Here is a 25,412-nt window from a genome sequence, read left to right as displayed (position 1 = left end):
AGCTAGTCTAACAAGCATATCCAAAGTATTTGCTTAGAAATGGCTTGCAAGTTAAACGTTAGAGCCACCTGCTTTTTGATGTGGAAGCACAAGATTTGTGCATGCTAAAACATAATCTTCCAGTAGATAGCAGAAAATCGTGTTGAAAAGCAACTGTTTTGTGGCTGGCATGTGATTCTTGTATTAATTTCTAGTGCTGCAGTAAGCTTAATTAAGAAAGCCAGAGAAACTGTCTCTAGAAGCACAGAGGAAAAAAATTAACCTGGGAAAAAGAGATTGTGCACAGTTCATGGAGCCCTTTGAAAAACAGCATGTAATAACGAGTTTTAAGGGCTAAATGGTTATGCTTTTATGCGTGGAATTGGTGCCACTGCCTTTTACTAGTTGCGAGTACTGAATTGTTTTGTAGTTAAATCCTGGCAAAGTTTTAGACCTTTGAGCGTAGACAGTTGGAGCCTTAGGCTGAACGTTTTGAAAATGCAGCCAGAGGTTGCAGACGACACCGAGTTGGGTGGGAGCATCGATCTGCTTGAGAGTAGAAAGGCGTTGCAGAGGGATCTGGACAGGCTGAAAAGATGGGCCGAGGCCAACGGTGTGAGGTTCAACAAGGCCAAGTGCCAGGTCCTGTACTTGGATCACAACCCCATGCAGCGTTACAAGCTTGTGGCAGAGTGGCTGGAGAGCTGCCTGGCAGAAAAGGACCTGGGGGTGTGGGTCAACAGCCAGCTGAATATGAGCCACCAGTGTGCCAAGGTGGCCAACAGCATCCTGGCCTGTATCAGGAACAGTGTGGCCAGCAGGACCAGGGCAGTGGTTGTCCCCCTGTACTGGGCACTGGTGAGGCCTCGCCTCAAATGCTGTGTCGTTTTGGGCCCCTCACCACAAGAAAGACATCGAGGTGCTGGAGCTTGTCCAGAGAAGGGCAATGGAGCTGGTGAGGGGTCTGGAGCACAAGTCTTATGAGGAGCGGCTGGGGGTGTTCAGCCTGGAGAGAAGGAGGCTGAGGGGAGACCTTCTTGCTCTCTGCAACTGCCTGAAAGGAAGGGGTAGGGAGATGGGGATCGGTCTCTTCTCCCAAGGAACAGGCAATAGGACAGGAGGAAACGGCCTCAAGTTGTACCAGGGGAGGTTTAGGATGGATATTAGGAACAATTTCTTCACCAAAAGGGTTATGAAGCATTGAAACAGGCTGCCCAGGGAAGTGGCGGAGTCACCATCCCTGCAGGTATTTAAAAGACGGGTAGACATAGTGCTTAGAGATATGGTTTAGTGGTGGTTTTTGTCAGTGTTATGTTGATGGTTTGACTAGGTGATCTGAAAGGTCCCTTCCAGTCTAGCCAATTCTGTGATTCTAAATGTTTGAGGCAGACTCATGGAAAGACAGTGTGGGATTTTTTTAAGGTGGCTTTCTTTCGTTCTTTCCCCCTTCGTTCTTTCCCCCTTCGTTCTGAAATTGAAGTTCACATATGTTCAAGTTCTTGGTTCATATTGAGAGTTATATGTGCTGAAGATTGCCAGTAGTATGCATTGAACTGTTTAATATTTCTTCCGAAAATGCAGCCTTTGACTTGTCTAGTCCATGCTGAGTCTGAGCACCAGAGTAAAAGCCAGCTATTTGTCCTTCAGAGACCTTCCTGGGATTATAGGTCAAAAAGACCAGATAGCTGGCTAAGATAAAAGGGTATGTAATTTAAAGGATTGTTAGGCTAGAAGTCATTTGGAGCAGTGTTTTGCTATCTTAAAGAACAAAATGAAAAATATTGATAACTTTAATGAAAGAAAACCAATGACTAAATTACAACTGTTTGCTTTCACCAGTATTAGTCTTGATAGTACTATGCAAGGAAATTGTCATTCTGCTATATAGCATCCTCTCTGGTTTTATGGTAAAATATAATCTTATCCAAATCATCTCTCCAGTTACTACAACTGTCAATAAAATGAAAAGAACAGAGGGACGGCTATAAGGGGAGAATATATCAAAATATTTCTAAACCAAGTCTCCAATGAACGGGTAAGAGGTGGTTGTGCAGGACAAGGAGATCTCCAAGTAATAAAATCTTGCGGTTTTAATAGTAAACGCTACTTTTCTTTCCCTCACAGTTTGTTTACCAGTTAGAGAATCTTCAGTGTGCTATTAAAGGATACTTTAAATGTATGATTTATTGCATTAAGGTGAAAAGAAAAGCTTTGTTTTATTCTTTCATCTTCAGGCTGCAGCAAAGTGTTACTAAAACTCTTCATCACTTGTCAGATGAGGCAGGTTAAGTGTATTATATAGTGCTGCTTCTTGAAAGCTTGTTGTTTTTTAGTTAAACAGGAGGTAACCACTTAGAGACTTATTTTCTTCTGCCCCAGGGGAACAGTATGCAGTTTCCTCTACTGCTGCAATTTTTTTTTTTTCCAAGACTGGTTTGCATGTGTACTGAACTCCCAGATTTTCTATGATCTCATGTTGAGATATATAACTAAAGTTTTGGGAAACACCAGACTGAAAATTGCATTTTTCAGATATTGCTACCTGTTTTTTGAAATCTAAATCTAAAAAATAGGAGGAGGACATTCTTTCTTCCCTTTGCTTGCAAGGTTGGTTGTGCACCTCTGACAATGCTTTGTGAAGCCAGTTTATCTGATTCGCATTTTTAGCTTCATTAACCGTGTTTGAGGTCACCTGATGTTAATCACCTGAAAAATACACATCTAATCTAAGCTAGTAATTTAGCCTAGGGGTGAGATGTGGTGGTTCATCCCATCCTCTGAAAGGCTTCTATTGCTCCTTAATCTCTGAAGCTCTATACAGAAAGAGTTGAGATGAGTAGTTCATCCAAGGTACTCTACTTTTTTCGTAGTTCCTTTCCCCCACCCCCTTCTCTCTCTTTCTTGGTGAGAAGGAGGCAGCTAATTGAGTCCTTTCTCTCACAATAATCCCTGATGATACTAAGTGACATTTCTCAACGGGGGCAGGGGGGGATGGCACTGAATATTCTGAAATTTAAGTAGAAAAAGTAGTATCTGCAGAAATTCGTAGAAGGAATTAATAAAGGCAGTGGTTATATAGAAGAGTGACTTTAATGCTAACGAGCAACCTAAGGAAACTGTAATTTTTGGGAAGCAGCACTGGATATCACATCCCATGACGTTGTTGATGAAGTTTTGACTGAGGACCAGTCATCTGTTGCTGTGCCAGTCTGTCTGTTGAGGAGATTGCTGAGCACCCTGGCTCTTTTTCAATCTGCTCTCTCCTTTGCAGAGGAGAGAATGTTTCACTCAAAGTGAACCTCGTATATTTCTGAATTAACTGGAAGCTTCTTTGCTGACATCAAATTACTCTTTCTCCTTAGACTTTTCATATCTGACCTCTTGCCCACTTGAACAGCCTCTTTCTTTTTCCCTGCACCTTTTATTAAATTAAATTCCTGAATTTGCGTTCTGGTATTTGAGATGATACTCACTCTTGCATTTGCTCATTCATGCTGGGTTAACTTGCTACTTGGTGACTACTCAAGGCAGTTTGTTCCTAGAATGGAATGCAATCTCCTTTTTTTTTTTTTTTTTTTTCTCTCACAATACTGCTACTTGCTACATCCTTCTGGAGTATCTTGTTTTTCTTACTGTGAACAGCTTACACCATTTCCACCACTGATAGCTTTTTAGTGTTGTAAGTATTACATCAGTTTAGAGACCAGTCATTTGAAAAAGTTTTTCGTTTTTTTTTTTAGTAGATCTCATTACCCGTTATTAAAAATGTAGGTTAGATTATTGTTGGGAGAATTTTAAGCATTTCAGCATTTGTATTTTATTTTTATATACTTTCTGAATAATGAAGATAGGCATAAACGTCATAGTTTCATACTGTTTACAACCATTTTTCAGCTTGTATTGCAAGCAGTAATACAGTGCTAAATGTTGGTTGGAAAATACTTCAGTTACCACGTTTCAGAGTTGACAATACTGTAGCTCTCTGCTGACAATTAAATATAAAGTCAGTTTTGCTGCAATTGAAGGAAGACACGTTATGATGCTTTGGAAGTCACCTCTGCTTTCCTCAACAGAACCAGATCCTTTTGCCCTTGATGCTTTTGTGATGCCTAGATTTGAAATGCGTACGTTGGCTATTTCTGACCTGCCTCTTGTGTCCTACCATAAATATTACATGAAATAAGTGTTCTGTCACTTTGTTACTAAAGCTTGACTTTCGGATTATTCTCTAAACCAAACATGCTGCTGTACGGGATGTGGGAAATGAGAGACGCTAACCTCAAGACATCAGAAAGTACTTGCAGATTCTCCTGCAGCTCCCTTTGTAAGTCAGCGATTCTCATTTACAGGACCTTGTTACCAATGCTGTTTAAATTCTTTTCCTTGTATCCTTCTCGAGTCGGCAGCAATGAGACCGAATGTGCTGTGGTTTGCATCTGAGCTGAAGAAACAAATTCCGGAATTACTGTTTTCTCTGCACTGATACAGAACATCCATGTATCAGCCTGTTGTTATAACTTGAATGAATGAACAGGAGATTAGATTTGAGCGTGCCACAACAGCTGTTAAAGATCCACTTATTTATCACTGCAGGCTTCTTTGTACCTAATTTTGGGTGAAGTGATTGCTTTCAGATTTTGTGCACAGTTTCAGTGCCCATGTCATCGATAAATAAAATCATAACTTGATAAGGAGATGGTTACTTTTTTTTTTTTCTGAATAGTCAGCTTCTACTGGAAAATTTTTGCTCCCTTTAAAATTTAACGCTAAGTTGTTAGATTGCTTTAAATGCACAAATAAAAATTTTGGCATCTTGATTTATCTTTCAATGCAACTCTAACCACTGAGAAATCCGGTTAATGGGATCAGCAGATGTATTGATGAGTGTTATCCTTGTGTGAAACAGTTTTTTTTTTTTCTTTTCTTTCATTAACCTTTACCTGTAAAGACAGTTTCACTGCTTGTTTTGCTTGTATTTTTCACAGTATCATTGCATGATGGCCTCTTATATAATTTGTTTTTATCTCCCTCTTTCCCAGAATAACTCTCAAAGTTGTTAACTGGTTCTATCCAAACTAGTCAGAGAGGTAGATTTCTCAAGGATAATTAATTTATTTACGCATTTTCTAATAATTTGCAAATGGATTGGTGACAATGGTACTATTGCAGTGTTTCCTGATACGATTATTGACCAACGTTATATATCATAGATTATCTTCATACTGTTGAACTGATTTGCAAAGCAAAAAGAACTACTCCTGTACCCTGCAATGTGTCTTGCAACTCACTTTGAACATTAAGCCTTTTGTTGGTCTCCTAGAAATTTCCTGAAAAGGATCTGTTCAGAACGGATGGGGGAAGCTCCTTACTGAGTGTGGGTATGCTGCAGAATAGTAACAAAGGTCTCTCTTTCCAGCAAGCACCCGTTCCTTTTCCGTCTTTATTGTCCATATTCTTTTTCCATCACTATTGTCTCCGCCAGACTCTTTTCGGTGGTGCCCAGCAACAGGACAAGGGGCAATGGGCATAAACTGGAACACAGGAAATTCCATCTGGACATGAGGAAAAACTTCTTTCCTCTGAGGGTGCCAGACCACTAGAAGAGGCTGCCCAGAGAGGTGGTGGAGGCTCCGTCTCTGGAGACATTCCAAACCCGCCTGGGCGCGTTCCTGTGCCACTTGCCCTGGGTGACCCTGCTCCGGCAGGGGGTTGGACGAGATGATCTCCAGAGGTCCCTTCCAACCCCTGTCATTCTGTGTGATTCCTAGTTTAATTGTAGATTTGCGTTTCTGAATCCCATATCCTTCTCTTTCTACCATATCAGTTCTTCAAAATTTCTGTATTATTCTTTCCATCCTCCTTCTTACTCGATTCCTTCCCTTCAAAAGGGCTGGTCTCCTTGGCCGGAAAGGGAATGGTACCTCCTGCTATATCCCTGTCTGCAAAAAAATTCAGAGCATTGCTGGCGAGACAGGGAAGATGGTCTGATGATAGGGTTGAGCTTGGAGGAGATAATGATATGTGGAGACTTGCAGCAAGAGCTTCTGCAGCTGTACCTGATGCGTATAGATTCATTCCTGTTGGAAAAGACGCTGAAGATCATCAAGTCCAACTGCAGAAAGGCAGAGCCTGGGGAATCCTGGGGAGTGCCAAGACTGCAGAAAAGCCTATGCATCAATGAGCCTGGGGGATTTGGGAGAGCTTGGGCCAATATAAGGTGCGGAGATCCCTGCGGCAATGCATGCAAATAGGCCAGACGAGACTTTGGAAGGCCCTGGAGCTGGTGGTTGTGCTGCTGCTGTTGGCATGCTTTCTGGTGCTTGGCTGTCACGTGCATTTGAAATTTAGCAGCTGAAGGGAAGGAACTGGCTGCAGAAAGATGCCGTTCTTTGAGAGCAATAGTGGGGTAGGACAAACAAGCAATTGCACCATTCTTCAGTAGAATTAAAATATAACTTCTTAAATGTGACATGCCTTATGGTAGCTTTAAGTAGCAGAGTAGTTACAAGTTAGTGATTGTTGCTGGTATTGGTGTGTGTTGATATCAGTACAGGATGGTGATTCAGAACCATAGTTTTACCGCATTCCCTACTGCGTGACCCCTCAGGAGACTGGGAGACCTGTGAATTCCACCCTGCTACAGGACAGGTAGGGAAAACTCTCCGGGAGTGTGTTGTGCTACTGATCAGTCAATACAAGTGGGCAGTCACTGTGCGTGGAACTCTGGGTCAGCCATAAAACTCACCTTCTTTGTTCAAATATTACCATGACATGAGAGAAGGTAGGGTTATTGTGTATATAAGAGGAATAGAACCAAAATCTATGAGAAGCCCGGTTGTCATTAATTTAGTTGCTCATTGGAAGGAAAATACCATTGTTTTTTAGTTTCACAAAGCAGAGAGAGAATTTCCTTTGGCATTTGGAACAGTGAGTGTGCGGCTGGCTTTGGAAATAGCGTAAGCAATAGTGAAGGGGTTGAATGTCAGAAGGCTGATGAAACATCATTGTCATGAAGCTGTGTCCTCCCGCAAATACCAGTCTTTGGTTATCTTCCTTTATGTTTATTTGCCTTGCCTGCTCTCTCCTCATGGATTGTTTGGATTGGTTTGCTGTGAAAGGACAGGCTCTATCATCGGGCATGATAAGATCATTTAAAGTTACCAACGTCTGAGTATGAATGGAACACAAAATTTCAGTTTAGGTTGAAAAGTTAAGTGAATAGCAATTTATATTTTGCAAACATTTATTTATAAAAAAAGAGGGGAGGGATTGTTCCTTATAAGTCTGTACAGTCATTTGCCCTATGTGTACAGAATGCACAATATCAGGAAATAACATTATTCTTTATTGCGTTACCTATTCATGCTAACTCATCCCTTTCATTTACTCATTGGAAGTCTTCACTTACCTTCTTTGGGCAAGGCCCGTTCCCTATGCTTTGAACCACATTTATGTAAAAGCAGGGCCCCCTGCCCCACAAACAGTTGGCACATGGACATTTGACAATAAAATTCAATGCCTAGAGCCACTCCGAGCTTGTATTCCCACCAATGGAAAAGTACGTGAAAGTATCCTCAAGAGAGGGCTTTCTGACTCAGCGTGATGAGCAGCTTTGTGAATCGCCTTGTTCCTGTCCAAAGCAATTGCAATCCAGAGCTGTAATTGGGTAAAATTGACTTTTCAGTGCCACTGATAGTGTGCAATCACAGCTGGAGAATCCTCTTTAAAGGTGATGGTAGTAGATGAACTGAATAGCAAAATTTGCTATTTATGTAGCCTTGACAGTATGGAGAGTCCCATGTGGGAGGGCTGGCCTGTGCAACAGCAATTAGTAATTCTTTGCAATTAGTGGTAACTTCTAAATGTAAAACTAGAGATGCTTTGGTTTATAAGCCCTTTTACCTAGGTATCATGTGTAGAAATACATGATTGTTGCACTGTCATCTGTAGTGGCAGACGACTTTCATTGAAATCCATGTGGTGAAAGAATTTAGAAATGATTTTTTCCAAGAAAATAAAAGGGATACCACTATGGGATTTACCCATGCTGCCAGATTAAATAACTTTACAATAAAGTTATGAACCATAAAGATCAAAAACTGGACAACTTAAAATGTCCTGAAAGAATGCTTAATCCTGTTGAAAGCAGAATCATAAAATCCTTCCCATCATTGCTTACAATATGATTATTTTTTAAATGTTGGATTGTGGAATCCTGATGCTTTTATCCGTTGTATTCAGCAAGAGAAGCTTTACAGTGTATGCACAGAGAGCTGAACTAGCAAATCTCTCAACCGTTGTTTTCAATCTAAGGGTGTTCTGCCACTGGTAGTCTTGAAAAGGTATGTGATGCTTCTGTTTTCGTTATTATTGTTTTTTAAAATTACTTACAATGAACAGGACAGCAACATGACTTATGGCTGAATAGCTGCTGAAATAAGTTATTTCGTATATATACAATTACATGCCGGAGGTGGGTGAGAAGGAGGCGTTATTAAGAAGTTTCAGTTGAACAACCTTGTAAGGGCATTGAGAACAATTTAAAAAGTTACAATAAAATTTCTTGTAGTCACGTAGCTGGCACAGCAGGAATTCTTAGAGAAACTAAAAATTAGGTCCATTTTTATGTTAACTGGATCCTTTAACTCAATCCACTTATTAGTGCTAAAGGACTGTGTTTTATTAGTGTCCCATGTTTCAAGGCGTACTGCCCGTATTTCAAGTTTCTTCTCTTGTGGTGCTTTCCTGTGTCTGTCACTTGTTAGATACAACTCAAGTTAGTGCTGACAGTCTGAGCTTGGCATGAGTGGGGCAGAGGCGGATGCGTTTGCTGGGCAGTGGGGAAAACCCAGAGTGGGTGTTGCACGAGGGATTTGTAGCGGGAGAGCTCACGCGTTCATGGTTCAGCTGTCGGTGACTGGAAGGGCTGCGGGATGGCCGTGTCCTGCATGGAGCTTTGTTCCTGTGGCCTTGCTTCTTGACTCCTGCCCCTTCGTTCTCCTGTGCTCCATTTCTACTTTCTGTGTTGGTTAAAAGAACTAATTGTAAGTTTAGCCTCAGGATTTTATATTTTTCAATTTTCCGTCTTTTCTGTGGATTGTATACATCCATTTCTGTTTACTTGATTTTTCTGTTAGCTTATTAGAACATAACCTTGGACGTGGTAGGGACTAATGAAAGTTCTCTGCTTTTCTTGTTTAGGTGTGAATCTCAGAAATGAATTATTCTTATTAAATAGATCCATTAAGCACAGACAAATAGAACCCAATTCAAAGAATCGCAGGGGAAAGCCTTGTAATCCTCCTCTCCCCTGTTTTTTTCCAGCCTCTCTAGTAAATTCATTGTTGGGATTTACTGCTAAAGTTCCAACAATAATATTATACTGAAAAGAAGATGTTCCAAATATAATACGAACTAATTTTGCTTTATTATTTCTAGATCACGTACCATCTTGTTTCTAATTTAAATTAGTATAAATTGATTGATATCCACATTTACATTGTAAAATAGATAATGCAATATATACAGGAGCGCCTTTGGAAACTAAAATATTAAATATTTTTAAATTATGCACACTTAATTGCATTGTTTTCATATTTAATTATCCTATGAGCTTGTTTAAGTATTGCTGCACATTACCGATATTTAACAGTTAATACAAATTTCTGTCCTTGGAGGCGCACTTCATGTTTGTAGTGAATCCGTGATTGTAGGAAGTGTCTGTAATTCTGAATTTAAATGGAAGAGTTGCCGTATGTGTTGGTTGTTAAATTTGTATGAGTCTGAAAACAGAATTTATTCTTAAGAATGCTGTTCTTTCAAAATAATAATTAAATTAAAAAAAAAAAAACAAAAAAAACAAAAACCAAAACCTCAAACCTGTTTAAATACTGACCATGCCTGATCCATAGCTCATAATAAAGAAATTGGGAAATGTGTAATAAGGTCACTCATGAAGGCGACTGTTCTGGCACATGTAGATACTTGTTTCTGATGGTTCATTGTACATATACCAGGAAACTTCCCGATGGTCTCTAAGGGATTCCTTTACTGTTGGAAAAAAAAAATAGGGAGAAAAAACCAGATACTTTGGTCGGTAAAGCAAATAACTTATTACTGGATTTTTTTTCTTCAGTGCTGGTGGACTGAAGGGACGGTTCGTTATTTTTTCCATTGAGCATAAGGCTAATTTGGACTATTTATAGGGTTTGACACGGGTACAACAGTGTTTGAAAACCATTAAATCTTTTTAAAACTTGTATGCCGGGAATAGTGATGTACTAACCGTTACAACACTTCCTTGTTTCCTCCTGTATGCTGTTACCAGCAAATCCAGACTGTTTCAAAAATAATACATAAAGAAGGAAGAGTATATTTAATGGAGTCATTGACTTACCACCTAATTTAAGCACACTAAATATATTTGCTATGGCTTTAATCGACATTAAAATCATACAGTTTGATTTCAAAACTGGAAGTCTACCTATTTTCTTTAGTGTGCAATGACTATTTATATGGCTTTCTTAAAAACTTATGTTTTCAGGAGTCCCAGACCAGAGTTCCTTGACAGTGTTAGTGATGTCCAAAGCAAACTAAAGTATGTAATTCTTCCAGTGAATTTTATGCTCATAAGAGTTACCTGATTGACAGCTCTGATGAGCTGAAGCTTCTACGTGTGCACAGACAGCACGTAGCACGGGTAGGTGCAGATGGACTGTCTTGCATTGATTTACCAGTTACTTTAACCTGCGCCTCAAGTAACCTTTTTCAGGGGTGAGACAAAGTTGTGTTTTTTGGTTTTTTTGTTGTTTTTTTTTTCCCATGGTGAGCCGCTTGAGACAACTTTGAGAATGTTGGGAAAGGTAACACTAGTTTCTTCTTCTTTAATTAATAAGAAATAAACAATACACATTTTTTTCCATGTCTAGTGGAAATTCTTGTATGCTACTTGAGTGCCTGTCATTTATATAGTTGGCTACTTTTGCTAAATTAAGAGTTATGGATTTGATATTTTGTATTTTCTCTGCTCTTCAACTTGCATGGCTACTGTTGATACTGATTTTTTTAATATATTTTTTTTAAAAGTATGGAATTTAGATATGGACCAAACCGGAGTGTTTATTAAGAATAAATTGAGGGTATTTGCATATTATAATATTTACTTATTATGCATCTTAAATTGGCATGTGGGTGGGAAAGGTGTTTTAACTGTGGAAGACCCGTAGTGTGTTTATAAGCCCATAGATTGATGCTGTGAAGGTACCAGGTTGCCAATTTATGCTTTCCGAGTCAATATTTATGACTGTTAGCGCGCCGTTAGAAATTTTCCTTGTGACATCTTCATTAACTTTAATGTCTACAAAGCTGCCGTTGCCCTGCCAGCTACTGAGACAGATGATGGGGTTGAAGGCAGCCCTAAGGTACGTTGTCCCAAGTGAGCTGGTTAATGTTCATACTTAATGTGCACGGGGACGTGAGAACTGCCTTGGTGGATCAGATCGATGGCTTGAATGCCCTGATGCTCTGTTGTCAATACTGGATGCTACAGAGGTGAATGCAAGAAATTCTGCAGAAAGTAATTGTGAAATAGTTTTTCCAGCAAAAAAATGAACTATTCCTGTTTCTGGCAATGATTGGTACATACCTTGAAGCAGCGTTCTCCAACTCCACTTTATATGTTATGTAGGCTGTTGGTGTTCTTTAGTTTTATTCCCCGCCCTGCCCTTGATTTTACTTGTTTTTGGCTTCAGCAAAAAGAATTGGCAATATATTGTCCACTGTGCATTTCAAATATTACAAAAATAAAAATCTTTTAAATGCTGCACTGTCCACTTTGTTGTGAGCCTTTTTAGCAATGTGTGTTGGAAGTATGAAGCCCAAAGCTGCCTATTTTACATTATTACTTTCTATGCCTTCTGTGTTGAGCCGTCTTGGGTTCTCTTTCCATTATTTCTGTGTGCTTTCCCAAAGGAAAATGGTTGTGTGGTAGTGCCATACCATTGTCTTCTGATAACTTCTGAATTTATTAATCTGTTTCAGCCAAATCTAATTAAGGGGGGCTGAAAGACTCAAGGTCCTGATATTTCTCTAGGTTTTGATAAATTAAGGGCTAGGTAGAAAAGAGCCAATAAGACAAATGCCTCTATGGAGAGAAGGTCTTCAGCTGCCTGGGCTGTTTTGCCGAAGGTTTACCACTCCACACGTACGCAATGGTTGGCAGATTGACCCATGTTCCGCAAAAGCAACTGCAGCCTGTGCTGTGCATTGCCAAGCCGAGCTGGGAGATGGGAGAGAGAGCTGAAGTTTGGACACTGGAGAAGGGCTCAAGGAAGACGATGTCATAGAGACCGGGAAGAGGATGTCACAGGGACAAGAGAGATCGGCTTGACTTAACATGAAGGTGCAGAGAAACCCGCAATGCGGATCTGTGAGAAAATGGTCTATGTGAGTGCTTCTGATGCCAAAAAAACCTAAACAAACGCTTCTTAGTTTTTCTACGCTTTTTCTATGCTTTACTTTCTATGCTTTGAAACATTTTCTAATGTTTCCCCTTAAAAGAAAGAAAATGATACATGAGCTATTGGACAAAATAGGTTGGAGAACTTTTCAAAGTGATTATTCTGTTAAGACCATCAACTTCAGTGGAACTGAAATAGATCTCAGCAAAGCTTATCCTTGGCTCTAGCTGTTGTGTGGAAAGACTGATAAAACACTGTGCTGGAGGAAGTGTGGAAGTGCATCGTCTTATATCTATTTTTCATATTCTTCCTCTTTCATTCTTTATATATTCTATACTTACATTGGACCTTCTCTTCCCCTTCTACCTTCATTCCTCTCATGCTCAGCTGGCCGTGTAACACGTTTTCTTTGTGCAATGCTTGGGACTTACATGTGATTATGGTTGATTTTTAAAAACCAAGTAAAATGTGAGATAAAATCACATTATGCTTTCCAGTGTGTGTGACTATTCATTTTTCTGAACTGAATTTGTATACCATTGTGCTGCTCAGCTTGCTTGGCCTTATTTTCTCCCTTTTAAAGTTTTCCAGTCTTACAAAGTCTTGATTAAAATGATTTAGACTATTCATGTGCAGAGTTTAAAGTTTCTGTTTAGCTTTCCCATTGCTAGTGCTTTCTGTCCTCTGTTCTGCCTTAGCCTGTGGCTAATCCATGACAGTAATTTACTGCTCATTTTATAACTACACTTTCTTAACAGCCTCTACTGAGTGCCAATGTAAAAGATGAACCCAGTTGTGTATGTAGCTTCTTGTTTGCTGTCTTGTTGATGCATTCAGACACTAATTTGAAGATTGTGCGTTCTGGTTTTGTGTATCTTACCCTTGCGTTAGTCCTCTGGATTGCAGCTAAGCCGTGTACTTGAAGCGTGGGTTGTCCTTCCTTGTGACTTGTTTATTTGATGACAGAAGTAGCCATTGTAGCCCCAAATGCATTGCTGAGCTCCCTGGGTGAAGGAATGGTGGCCTGAAACTTGAGAGGAGATGCCAAGGGACCTGGACTTGTTAGGCTTGGAAGTACCCTTCCAACAAGGAAGTTACTGAGAAGACAGAACCAGTGTTTTCATGGTGGTGCACGGCAGGAAGACGAGAAAGAAGAGGCATGTGTTGAAACAAGAGCGCTTTAGACCTGTAAGGAGAAGCTGTTTCACCATCGGGTCAGACAGGCCTTGAATACGTTGTCCAGAGGGGCTGTGCTGTATCCAGCCTTGGAGATGTTTTTTGTAAAGGCATATTTTTATCTCTTTAAGGAAGATGGCCAAATGGCCTGGAGAACATCTGTATGATTATATGGTTGTGCTGTGCTCTTTGAGAAGTTCCTGTCTGAAGGAAATCTGTTCACTGGACATATCATTTTTTTTTTATTTATTTATTAGCAAGGCTGAATGAAAAGGGAAAGTAGAACTGATTTATTTTCCTTTTTTTTTCTTTGTAAATTCATTCTCTGAATATTATTTAGCTAAGTATTTTCTAAAAGATGTTTGATTCTATCAAACCTAAGTGTCACTTCATTAATAACTTAATGCACCTGCCCTTTCAGGAGAGTTTAGTTAAGGTGCCTGATAATAAATGCTGTTTCCATTAATGACTTTTTTGAAATGCAAGACTAATGGGCAGATTCCTAGCTCTGCAGGCTAGAGCTATTTGATTAATTTGTCCATGTTGTATTCCTGGTTTCTCAGGCTAACCTTTTTGAGGCTGCAGGTGTCTGCTTTACCTAATGCGTGTTGTTTGCAGCTTTGGGTGCTGCCACATTGCTGTAACCTTGATACCATGCTGAACGTTTTTTCTAGAAAGCAACTGCTTCAGAGTGAGAGGAAAAAGATAATGGATTTAGATCTTCTGACTAACGAGGGCAGGGGAGTTGGAGAAAAATAATGTGAGAGTAGCTGAGTTGCACGTACCCTTATGCACCAACCTATAGTAGACCTGGGAGATAAAATTGCCGATTGTTTCTCAAGAATTGTTTTCGTCATGTGAAGCTCTTGGCTTTGCTCCAATACTGCAAGTGGATGCCCTTTGAAGTTCCAAGATTAAGTGCGTATTATATAGCTGAAACCTCAGTAACTGTTGGTAAGTGCATAAGCTCTTCAGCACCCTTTGCTCCTCTGTCCTCATCAATTGTCCCTGTAATTACTCAAAGTGTTTTGGACCCTGGAAAACACACGCGGTGTATGCTTTTGTATTCATTTGATTTAGAAGCACAAGTGGAGAATCAGTTATAAGGGTTAAGCAAATGGCTTTGCACAGTGTGTTTGTCTGTTTGTCTGTTTTTTGTTGTTGTTTTTGGTTTTGGTTTGTTTTTTTTTTTTTAAACAACAATCGGGTTAGGCTTTGCCGGGACTACAGAAAAGAGTATTTGTCTCTGAGTGGCTCCCAAAACCATTTTCATAGGGTTTGTGGCCTTTTAAAAAGGTGGCAGAATAAACCTCTTTCAGGTTTGCAGAAGGGTGTTGGATGGAGAAAAAGCTGAACAGAAAAGCGTTGAAACACGGCCATGCGTGGAATGCTCTTACTCTTCCATAACTGCCAGCCTGCGTTATTTTCAAAACAAAACCCTGTCCTGGTGCGAGGTGCCCTTACACCCTTTCACTCCGCACATCCGTCTGAAGGCATAAAGCCAACGAGAGCAATTTTGGTAGAAAACTTGAGGAAATGTGCTATAACTTCTATTCTGGAAATTGCCTCTCTTCTATTTGTTGGGCATGATCACAGATTTGGGCCAATAGATGTGTATTGGATGTAATTTGTAGTTTCTTCAGATCTCACCTTTGACTGTCTTGTGCTCTTTCTTCTGTGCTCTTAAAGCTTTGTTTTGAATGTGAGAGAGCTGAATTTGCCTTTTTTTGTGCGTGTGTATGGGAAGGGGAAGTTAAATGAAGCAAATATGTATGTTATCTTGTGCTTGCAGTATGCGAAAATGGTTTAAATAATTGGTTAATTTATAGGGGTTAATTTATATGTACTTTTTAAAAAAAGTTAGTATCTCTGCATAAAGGGGAGGAAATACGTCATGCGTTTGTGCTATAACATTAGGTGTAAATGACCGTGTCTTTCAAACTTCTCCAAAAGAGTAGGTGGACAAACAAGAAAGGTCAGGTAACTGCATCCCGGAGGCCATCAAGATGCCAAAATGTCCTTGTCCGTTGACAGTCCCTGCTTGGTTGGCCAAGGTGCAGGCAAGGGCTTTGTGTTTTTTATCATCTACCGGTATGCTGCGTCTGCGATGTTACATGGAGCGGTTTGGTCACTCTTCTAAGCGTTGTGCAACCTGCTGCTAGATCCGAGCATGGTAATGAGCCCATTGGCAGTGCAGCTGGTGGTACTCCATTCCCATTATCCCGAAGAGAATACCGCTTATCAGACACCTGTCAGCATCCACCCTTCACATGCGAAGAGGACAGAGAAGAGTTATTTCTGGCTGCAGCACTATGGCTTTTTGAGTATAGTTCCCATTACTGACCATCCATCTAAATTGTCTTGCGATGCGAGCTGTGCATTAGCACATTCAGCCTGGGGAAATGGGGGAGCTGCATTCATTTTACGCTCTTGTCGGAGCATAAGAAAGCGGAGGGATGCAAGTGTGACCTTCCTAAATGTACTTACCTGAAAATCTTCCGATTTTTTTGTCTGATCTGTGATGCACTTACTATGAAGTTGATGCTGATTTCAGTAGCCTGAAGAACTTAAAATCTCAGGGGGGTGGCAGTGGGAACGGCTACAGAATTTTTGGCAACTGCTGTATACTTCTTGTCTCCGGATCACGCTTATTTTAGCAGTCTTGCACCCACCAAGTTCTAATATTCTCCAATAGTTTAATGCCCAGCTGTCTGTTTTTAATGCCCCATCATCCGAGCAGAGATTGCCATCTGAGAGAAATGCTTTTATCTAGAAACAGTTCCTTTTTTTTTTTTTTCTGATCCTCTTTCTAATAAATTAACTTTTCTCGTTTTAAATGCTTCTTCCCCCAGAACAAATCCCTCCTACTTGTAGAACTGCAATTTTTTTTACTGAAACATCATAAAGTTCCCACTTGGGAGCTACCCAATTATATCTTACAATAATTCTATTGAATGATCTATAGCTCCGCTTTTATTCCCTATTAGTATTTGGCTGATCGATGGGTAAGCTAATTGATTGTTAAGGTCAAATGTCTTTATTAGCTGATGCCTGAATCTTTTCTCATTATGACTTAAAAAAAACCAAACCAACCCTTCTATGGTCTCTTAGAGTTCTTGTACTCATATATGCACCCCAGAACAATCAACTTCATGACGCTGGTGAACAATAGACGTGCAACGTTTTGTGTATTCTCAGGTGTAGTATTAAAAGGACGTGAAATATTGAAGTATCTGGATTGAGCAGAACTGCAGTAGGAAACACTTGATCATGGGTGTTCAGATTGTTCTGTGAATAAGGTAGCTGCAATGTGAAATAAATTCTTTGCTTTTATGACAGCTTAATCATTTCGAAGTGTACAAATGCCGAACCTTAACTGCTCTCATTTTGGCTTGTGATGCTTACTGAGGTGTGGGGGAGATTAATGGGCGCCGCAGTACAGAAGCGGGATCCTGGCGATTGCCTGATATTTTGCTAAACTTTTTTTCTCTTCTGGCAATACAGTTCGCTGTGGTTAGGTGGTCTTGGTTTGGAAACGTACGGGTGTGCTATAACAACTCAGTGCCTTCTCAAACGGCGAGTAGCCTTGTGTCACCTCAGAGGGGAAAATAGTGGAGCGGTGCCAACCGTCAGTGGAGATTCTCCCAATATAATGGGGTCCTGCCTTTTCATCCATGGTTTGTGACGGTCATCTCTCAAGATTCATGTTTACCTCTGGATTTTCACATGTTAATATATTTTTAGGCTGGGGTCTGACTGGCCATTCACAAGTGTCCCCCCACTTCCCCCCAGCGCAACTCCATTTCTGCCATCTAAGCATTTCCTGCCCCTGGCAGGATGGATATCGATTCATTCTGCTTTACTTAAGATGGTTATAACTGAATTAGTTGGCCAAGACTCCCATCCAGTCAATGAAACTGCTTCATTCATTCATAAAATTCACTGTTTTAAAAGTCTACTTAAGGATGAGAAGAATTGCACACTGGACTCTATTATTAACCATAATGAGAATGTGGGCTAATGATGTTGGATAATGTTTGCAGATAAAGCCAACTCCTGGAGACGAGGTCACCAAGATACGTGGCTATTTGTCACTGGCTTTTTTTATGTGTATCTCTTTAGGCAGCAATCAGATTTTAAAAAATAATGTAAAACAAATAACTGGTTCCACAAAGGGTACTGGAATTGGAGGCTGTCCCAGTTTTGTCTTCTAATCACTAGGCACCCTTTCAGGCACTTTTTCTTTAGCTTTATTTGTAAAAATAAAAATAAAATATACATATTGGAGTTTATACAATATGTGGACTCAAACCTGTCTGTCTTAGGAGGATCTAAAGTCCAGATATTCTGATTTCTGGGCAAATGCTTTAACTATTAGCTTGCTGTGAAAGAAAAGGCTGATGGCTTTTCCTCCTCTGCCCCAGTATCTCCACAAATTTCCGCCTGTGAACCGATGAGTTGTTGTCTGTATACATAAATACTTAATGCAACCTCGAAGGAGGCTGCTTGTTATCTCGTGATTGCTTGTGTCTTATATTGCCTGAAAAAGTAGTTCTCTGGTTTTTAGCTACCTAAGCAAGTGTTTATCACCTTCTTGGATACTACGCTTGACCGATAGGCATTTTAGAGTGAGATTACACGTCTTTTAGCTCTGTGGTTCCATGGAGTGGAATTTGAGCCAGATGCTTCAAAATAAGAGAATTATTGGTAGGCTTGTGCTGGAATAGTGGAGTATTGCAGAGTTAGAGGTACAGCTCAGCTAGTGTGGGTGTACCTTTATTCATAGAATCGTAGACTGTGTTGGGTTGGAAGGGACCTCCAAAGGTCATCTAGTCCAACCCCCCTGCAGCGAGCAGGGACATCTTCAACTAGATCAGGTTGCTCAGAGCCTCATCCAGCCTGGCCTTGACTGTCTCCAGGGATGGGGCCTCCCCCACCTCTCTGGGCAACCTGTGCCAGTGTCTCGCCACCCTCATCGGAAAGAACTTCTTCCTAATGTCCCATCTAACCCTGCCCTGCTCTAGTTTAAAGCCATTGCCCCTCATCCTATCGCTACATGCCCTTGCAAACAGCCCCTCCCCAGACAGACGGCTCTAGATCAGGATTTATATTTGCATGAACCTGAAAATAATTACTTAATTTTTAATCTCTTCCCGCAGCCATACTGTACAGTTGTTTTCTTTTCTGCCTATTGGAAAATTCACTTTTCTTGATAGCTACAAATCAATATTTTATGCAAAGTTAACAGCTGTTATACTGAAGTTGGCATAACTTTTGGTTACCAACCTACTACATTTTCCCAAGTGGAAAATGTTTGTTCTTACTAGATGACCGGGTATTCTAATTTTATGTTATTTCTAATTCCTGCTGTGCTGTGTGTCAAGTTGTATTTGGATAGGGATAAAACCATCTCCAAAGTTGGGTAGGTTTTTTTTTTGTGTGTTTGTTTTGAGTGGGGATTTTTTGGTTTTTTTTTTTTTTTAGGCTGAAACAACTTTTTCAGTGTGATTTCTTATTGAATTCTCTTGAAACATGTTTTATTGCTACATCTTCTATCGAAGGAAGTAACAACAAACTATTTCTGATCTCCTTGGGTCAGATTTTTTCGGAAGCGTGCAGTTGGCTATAGATGGAGACATGGTTAATACTGAACGGTATCAGTGTTCTCGCTTGCATGACTGCGCCCTTGAATATCAGAGAGAGTTGAGAATGGACCTGTTCTGTGTTTCAAAACCTTATTGAAGGGATTTTGGTGTATACACATATATATAGGTGTCGTTCAATATATAGGTGTGTCGTATATATGTGTGTATATATGTCGTGTCCGTATATAGGTGTCATTCAAGCTTCTAGGATTAGTGGCTCTTATGCTTTTATACCTTTGTATGGAAAAGTTTATTCACAGACTTGAAGTTGTGTCCCTGTTTTTTTAGTTCTCAACCAGACTTCTAATTAATTTATCTGATGTAATCTAAATGAAGAAAATATTCATTCTGTGGCTGCTTCTTTAAACAAAATGGGGAGAATTTGAGGCAAAATCACTTTCGAACATTAGAAAGTAGAAGTATGGATATCTAGGATGTTGTAAACGCTTTGTTGGGTAAAATACTCATCTACAAATACACGGTTCATTACACTGGAGGATGTTTCCCTTGTTTCCGTATGAATAAGAAGCAGCTTTTTATGACTTTTCTGTTTAGGTTTCAGTCCCATCTCCTCCCCGCCCCCCTCCCCCCCCCCCCCGCCTTTTTTTTTCTTAAGAAATATGCCTTTATAAAGAAAAAAAATGTATTTAATTTAACATATACTGTGTGGTTTTTAATTTTCAAAAGATTCCACTAATTGAAAAGTTGTTTAATAAGAGTAATTTTTAAAAGCTCTCTAGTGTTTGTATGCTAAAATTTGAAAGGTGGCTAAACCACAGGAAAGCACTCCAACTGCTTTATAGAAAAAAAAATAAAATAGGGCACTGTATTTTGCAGGTGTTTCTGTAATTAGGAATATATTGTCTTCTGTTAACATTTAATTTAATTTTCTTTTAATTGTAGTTAATGATGAAGAACTAAAGAAAAGAATAGCTGAAGAACTGGCATTAGAACGAGCCAGGAGAGACTCTGAAGCTCAAAAGAGAAGGTTGGTTTGTTAATAACAATATTTAAAACAAACATGTACTTAATGATTTTATTATTGTTATTTATCTACTTACTATAAAAGTTTGATTTTGTGCCCCAGGACAAAATGGTAGGTAAGACCTTTGGGTGATACAGCAAGTTTTGATATTAAATACATGTTAAAACAACAAATTAACTGCAATGTCCTTAAAAGAGCTCATATAAAATGTTGATCTAAATCCCTTTTGATCTTATAAGCCTGACTTTTTTTTGTTTTTTGCAGTCTTTTAAACTCAATCATCATTGATTTCTCCTGAGTCCAAATATTCACTTTGCCGTGTAGAGACAGAAATAGTTTGAGAGCAATGTGGAGGTGGGTTATTTAAAACCCCTCTATTTGATCAAAAAGTAAATTTTAACAGAAGTAGAAATGGTAATTCTTGTTATTTCTGTGAATTATAGATGTTTCTGTGAGTTTCAATATGTTTAGAACTGATTTAATAGTAGTACAAAGTAGAATCATAGGGTGGTTTGGGTTGGAAGGGACCTTAAAGACCACCCAGTGCCACCCCCTGCCCTGGGCAGGGACACCTCCCACCAGCCCAGGTTGCTCCAAGCCCCGTCCAACCTGGCCTTGAACCCCTCCAGGGATGGGGCAGCCACAGCTTCTCTGGGCAACCTGGGCCAGGGGCTCACCCCCCTCACAGCAAAGAATTTCTTCCTGAGATCTCATCTCAATCTCCCCTCTTCCAGTTTGAAGCCATCACTCCTCATCCTATCACTCCCCTCCCTGCTCCAGAGTCCCTCCCCAGCTTTCCTGGAGCCCCTTTAGGGACTGGAAGGGGCTGGAAGGTCTCCCCAGCGCCTTCTCTTCTCCAGGCTGAACCCCCCCAGCTCTCTCAGCCTGTCCCCACAGCAGAGGGGCTCCAGCCCTCCCAGCATCTCCGGGGCCTCCTCTGGCCCCGCTCCAACAGCTCCGTGTCTCTCCTGTGCTGAGGCCCCAGCGCTGGAGGCAGCACTGCAGGGGGGTCTCCCCGAGCGGAGCAGAGGGGCAGAATCCCCCCCTCGCCCTGCTGCCCACGCTGCTGGGGATGCAGCCCAGGCTGCGGGGGGGTTCTGGGCTGCCAACACTCATTACTGGCTCGTGTTGAGCTTCTCATCCACCAGCACCCCCAAGTCCTTCTCCTCAGGGCTGTTCTCAAGCCATTCTCTGCCCAGCCTGGATTTGTGCTTGGCATTGCCCTGATCCAGGTGCAGGACCTTGCACTTGGCCTTGTTGAACTTCATGAGGTTTGCACAGACCCACCTCTCCAGCGTGTCCAGGTCCCTCTGGATGGCATCCCTTCCCTCCAGCGTGTTGACTGCTCCTCAGCTTGGTGTTGTCGGCAAACTTGCTGAGGGTGCACTCAGTCCCACTGTCCATGTCGCCCACAAAGATGACCCCTGAGGAATGCCACTCATCGCCACTTGGACATCGAGCAACCCTTTGAGTTTGGCCATCCAGACAATTTCTTATCCACTGACTCATCCGTCAAATCCATGTCTCTCCAATTTAGAGACCAGGATGTTGTGTGGGACAGTGTCAAATGCGTTGCAGAAGTTTCAGTAGATGATGTCATAGAATCATAGAATCATTGAATGGTTCGGGTTAGAAGGGACCTTAGAGATCATCTAGTTCCAACCCTGCTCCCAACGTCAGTTCTGTTCCCTTATCCACCAGTGCTGTAATGCCGTCGTAGAAGGCCACTGAGTTTGTCAGGCATGATTTGCCCTTAGTGAAGCCATGTTGGCTGTCACCGATGACCTCCTTGTTTTCCATGTGTCTTAGCATTGTTTCCAGGAGGATCTGCTCCATGATCTTGCCAGGCACAGAGGTGAGACTGACCGTCCTGTAGTTCCCAGGTCTTCCTTTTTTACCTTTTTAAAAATGGGGGTTGTTTCACCTGTTCCCATCAGCGGGAACTTCACTGACACAACTTTTCAAATACGATGGCTAGTGACTTGGCAACTTCATCCACCAGTTCCCTCAGGACCTGCAGACGTATTTGAGCAGGTCCCGTGGACTTGTGCACCTTCAGGTTCCTTAGACGGTGCTAAAGTACTGCATTAAAACAGTTTACTAGTAGAAAACCATTTTGATATCCTTTTTGTTTATTGAAACATATTTTTCAGGGATTGTAGTTACTGTGAAAGACTGGGGAGGGTCACACAGAATGCAGCGGCGGACTTGGGATGCAGCGTTTTTAAATTATGCTCTGCAATGTTTAGTCTGCTACTGTGGGATTATTAGCAATTAAATAAATTCCTGTATATATATATATAACCTACACATTGTCCTCCATTCTGAGAATGGGAAGAAAAGCTCATTATGATGAATTAAAAAAATTAGAATTTAATTAGTACTACTTAAACTGTCTGCATATATATCAGTTGTTTCCTACACATCATTATATTATTATTTAATTGAGTTAGGTTGATGGAGTATATAATTAGATAGGACTATATAAATGTCCCAGGGGAAAAAAAAAAAAATCAGGCTTTTTTTTTTTGCATCAGCAATAAAGGAAATCAATATGTTACAGTGAAACCTCTCCTCTTTTGAACTGCACTTTGACAGGAAAACTTGCATTACATTTGAGCTTAATGTTGACTGCTCAAGAGTTCAGCTGAACGTGATTACACTGTGGAAATATTTGTTTTGTAACTTCAGTATTTTGTCATTTGACGCTTTTCGGTAATTTTCATTAGGTGTTCCGTAATTCAGTTTTCACGGGTTGTGCATTGATCTGTGAAAGGTAGGGAGCAGATTGGCTTGTCGTATACCTGATTTTATATTTTGTAGGGAATAATGATGGCAGCCTTCCCTTTATTTGGTTAAGGATTAGTGAGGAAGATGCTACATATTAAAAGGATCCTGTAAAACCTTTTTGGTGTCTCAGAACTAGGTTGGAGAATCTGTGCTTTTGAAATGTAAACTATAAAAATAAATTAAAATAAAAATATAAACAATAAAATGAGAAACATCAAGTCTTGTTAGCAGCTTTAATTCTTTCCTAGTTTTGATTTTTTTTTTTTTAGCAATAAGCAAGGATTTCACATTATGCTTTCTACACAGTGTACAGATATATTTTAGTCAGATTGCAGAATCTCTTTTCATGTTGATGCAGATGTTTACTTTGCTATTACTTGAGGCTTTTACGGACTGAATTCTGGTTGAGGTTTTTGTTTTAAAACCACTTAAGAAGTGCCGTAGCAAATGTGGAGCTGTTCTCCTGCGAATCCCGTTCTTCTGAGAACGCAGTGAGCGATTTTCTGTTGATTGCTTTAAGAACGGATTGATGTTGTTCAGGTTCAGCATATGCGTGTTTTCAGCATATGTGTAATTTTTCATCTTTACTTTCAGTTTTCAAGCACGTACGTACTTAAGAGCTAGATGCACATTGTTCAGATAAAGTATTTTATATCTTGCCTGTCTGTCCAGTGCAGAGAGTTCTAGATAATAAAAACAGGAAAAGGAAAGGATTACCCTCAACTGTGGTTATTCGTAATAAAGATACGAACACATTGATGCAGTGTGGGAAAACAGAGCAAAACCTGAGTTCCCAGCTATACTGTGCTTAAAATGTGTAATGGAAGGAAACTGTTAACAAGAGAACAGTTCATAGTATTCATATGTCAATAGCTGCACCAGAAAAAATGAATGTAATGCAGGTTTCATAACTTAGGTGGAGGGATGCAGTATAGAAATGCACTGGTGCTGTGCAAGGCCAGTTAGGCTGAAGCGTGACGGTGTCTCGTGTCTCAGAACAGCAACGCGCAGAGCTCAGACTCACTGGCTCTTTCCACTCCAGTGTCAGGCTCTTTGATAGGGAAGTGAGTATAATGAGGTCTGACACCCTGAACACAAGAATTGCAACTTTTATCTAGGAAAAACAAGTCGAAGTGCTGGACTTCTACTATTTTTATTAATTTATTTATTTATTTATTTTAAGAGGTATGGTAGGGCCATAAGCTCATCATTAGTGGATTTATCTGGTATCCTAGTATTAAGAACTACTTGACTTTCCATTTCTGATCTGTTTAGTTTGATAATCCACTACTTGTCTTTGACCGTCTTTTAGAATCATAGAATCATTTAGGTTGGAAAAGACCCTTGGGATCATCGAGTCCAACCATCAACCCCACTCTACAAAGTTCTTCCTTACACCATATCCCTTAACACCACATCTAAATGAGTCTTAAACACATCCAGGGATGGTGACTCCACCACCTCCCTGGGCAGCCTATTCCAGTGTCTGACCACTCTCTCTGTGAAGAATTTTTCCCTAATGTCCAGTCTAAACCTCCCCTGTTGCAGCTTGAAGCCATTCCCTCTTGTTCTATCACTAATTACCTGTGAGAAGAGACCAGCACCAACCTCTCTACAGTGTCCTTCCAAGTAGTTGCAGAGAGTGATGAGGTCTCCCCTCAGCCTCCTCTTCCTCAAACTAAACAGTCCCAGCTCCTTCAATCGTTCCTCATAAGATTTATTCTCCAGGCCCTTCACCAGCTTCGTTGCCCCCCTCTGCACTCGCTCCAGCACCTCGAGATCTCTCTCGTATTGAGGTGCCCAAAACTGGATGCAGTACTCAAGGTGTGGCCTCACCAGTGCTGAGTACAGGGGGACAGTCACCTCTCTCCTTCTGCTGGTCACACTATTTCTAATACAAGCCAGGATGGCATTGACTTTCTTGGCCACCTGGGCACACTGCTGGCTCATGTTCAGCCGCTTGTCAATTAGAACCCCCAGGTCCTTTTCTGCCAGGCAGCTCTCCAGCCACACTGCCCCAAGCCTGTAGCGATGCATGGGGTTGTTGTGGCCCAAGTGCAGGACCCGGCACTTGGCCTTGTTGAAGCTCATGCCGTTAGCATTGGCCCATCGGTCCAATCTATCCAAGTCTCTCTGTAGAGCCTCCCTATCCTCATGCAGATCAACACTCCCGCTTACCTCGGTGTCATCTGCAAACTTGCTGATGATACACTCTATGTCCTTATCAAGGTCATCAATAAAGATGTTAAGAGAAATGGTCCCAACACTGAGCCCTGAGGGACACCACTTGTGACCGGCCGCCAGCTGGATTTAACTCCATTGACCACCACTCTTTGGGACCGCCCATCCAGCCAGTGCTTGATCCAGCAGATCGTGTGC

At 40.8% G+C, this 25,412-nt stretch overlaps 1 protein-coding gene across 4 annotated transcripts in view; it reads left to right on the top strand.

Annotated features, from left to right (window-relative positions):
* CHCHD3 (coiled-coil-helix-coiled-coil-helix domain containing 3) overlaps positions 1–25,412 on the top strand; it is a 172,792-nt gene that overhangs the window by 9,747 nt on the left and 137,633 nt on the right. For all 4 annotated transcript variants that reach the window (XM_063323707.1, XM_063323706.1, XM_063323704.1 and 1 more), the window contains exon 3: positions 20,162–20,246. In XM_063323707.1, coding sequence (XP_063179777.1) covers positions 20,162–20,246 — 85 coding nt within the window. The remainder of the gene's footprint in view (positions 1–20,161; positions 20,247–25,412) is intronic.

This window comes from Chroicocephalus ridibundus, chromosome 1, assembly GCF_963924245.1.
Source record: "Chroicocephalus ridibundus chromosome 1, bChrRid1.1, whole genome shotgun sequence".
Classification (NCBI taxonomy): Eukaryota; Metazoa; Chordata; class Aves; order Charadriiformes; family Laridae; genus Chroicocephalus; species Chroicocephalus ridibundus.
This window is presented reverse-complemented; position numbering and strand designations above follow the sequence as displayed.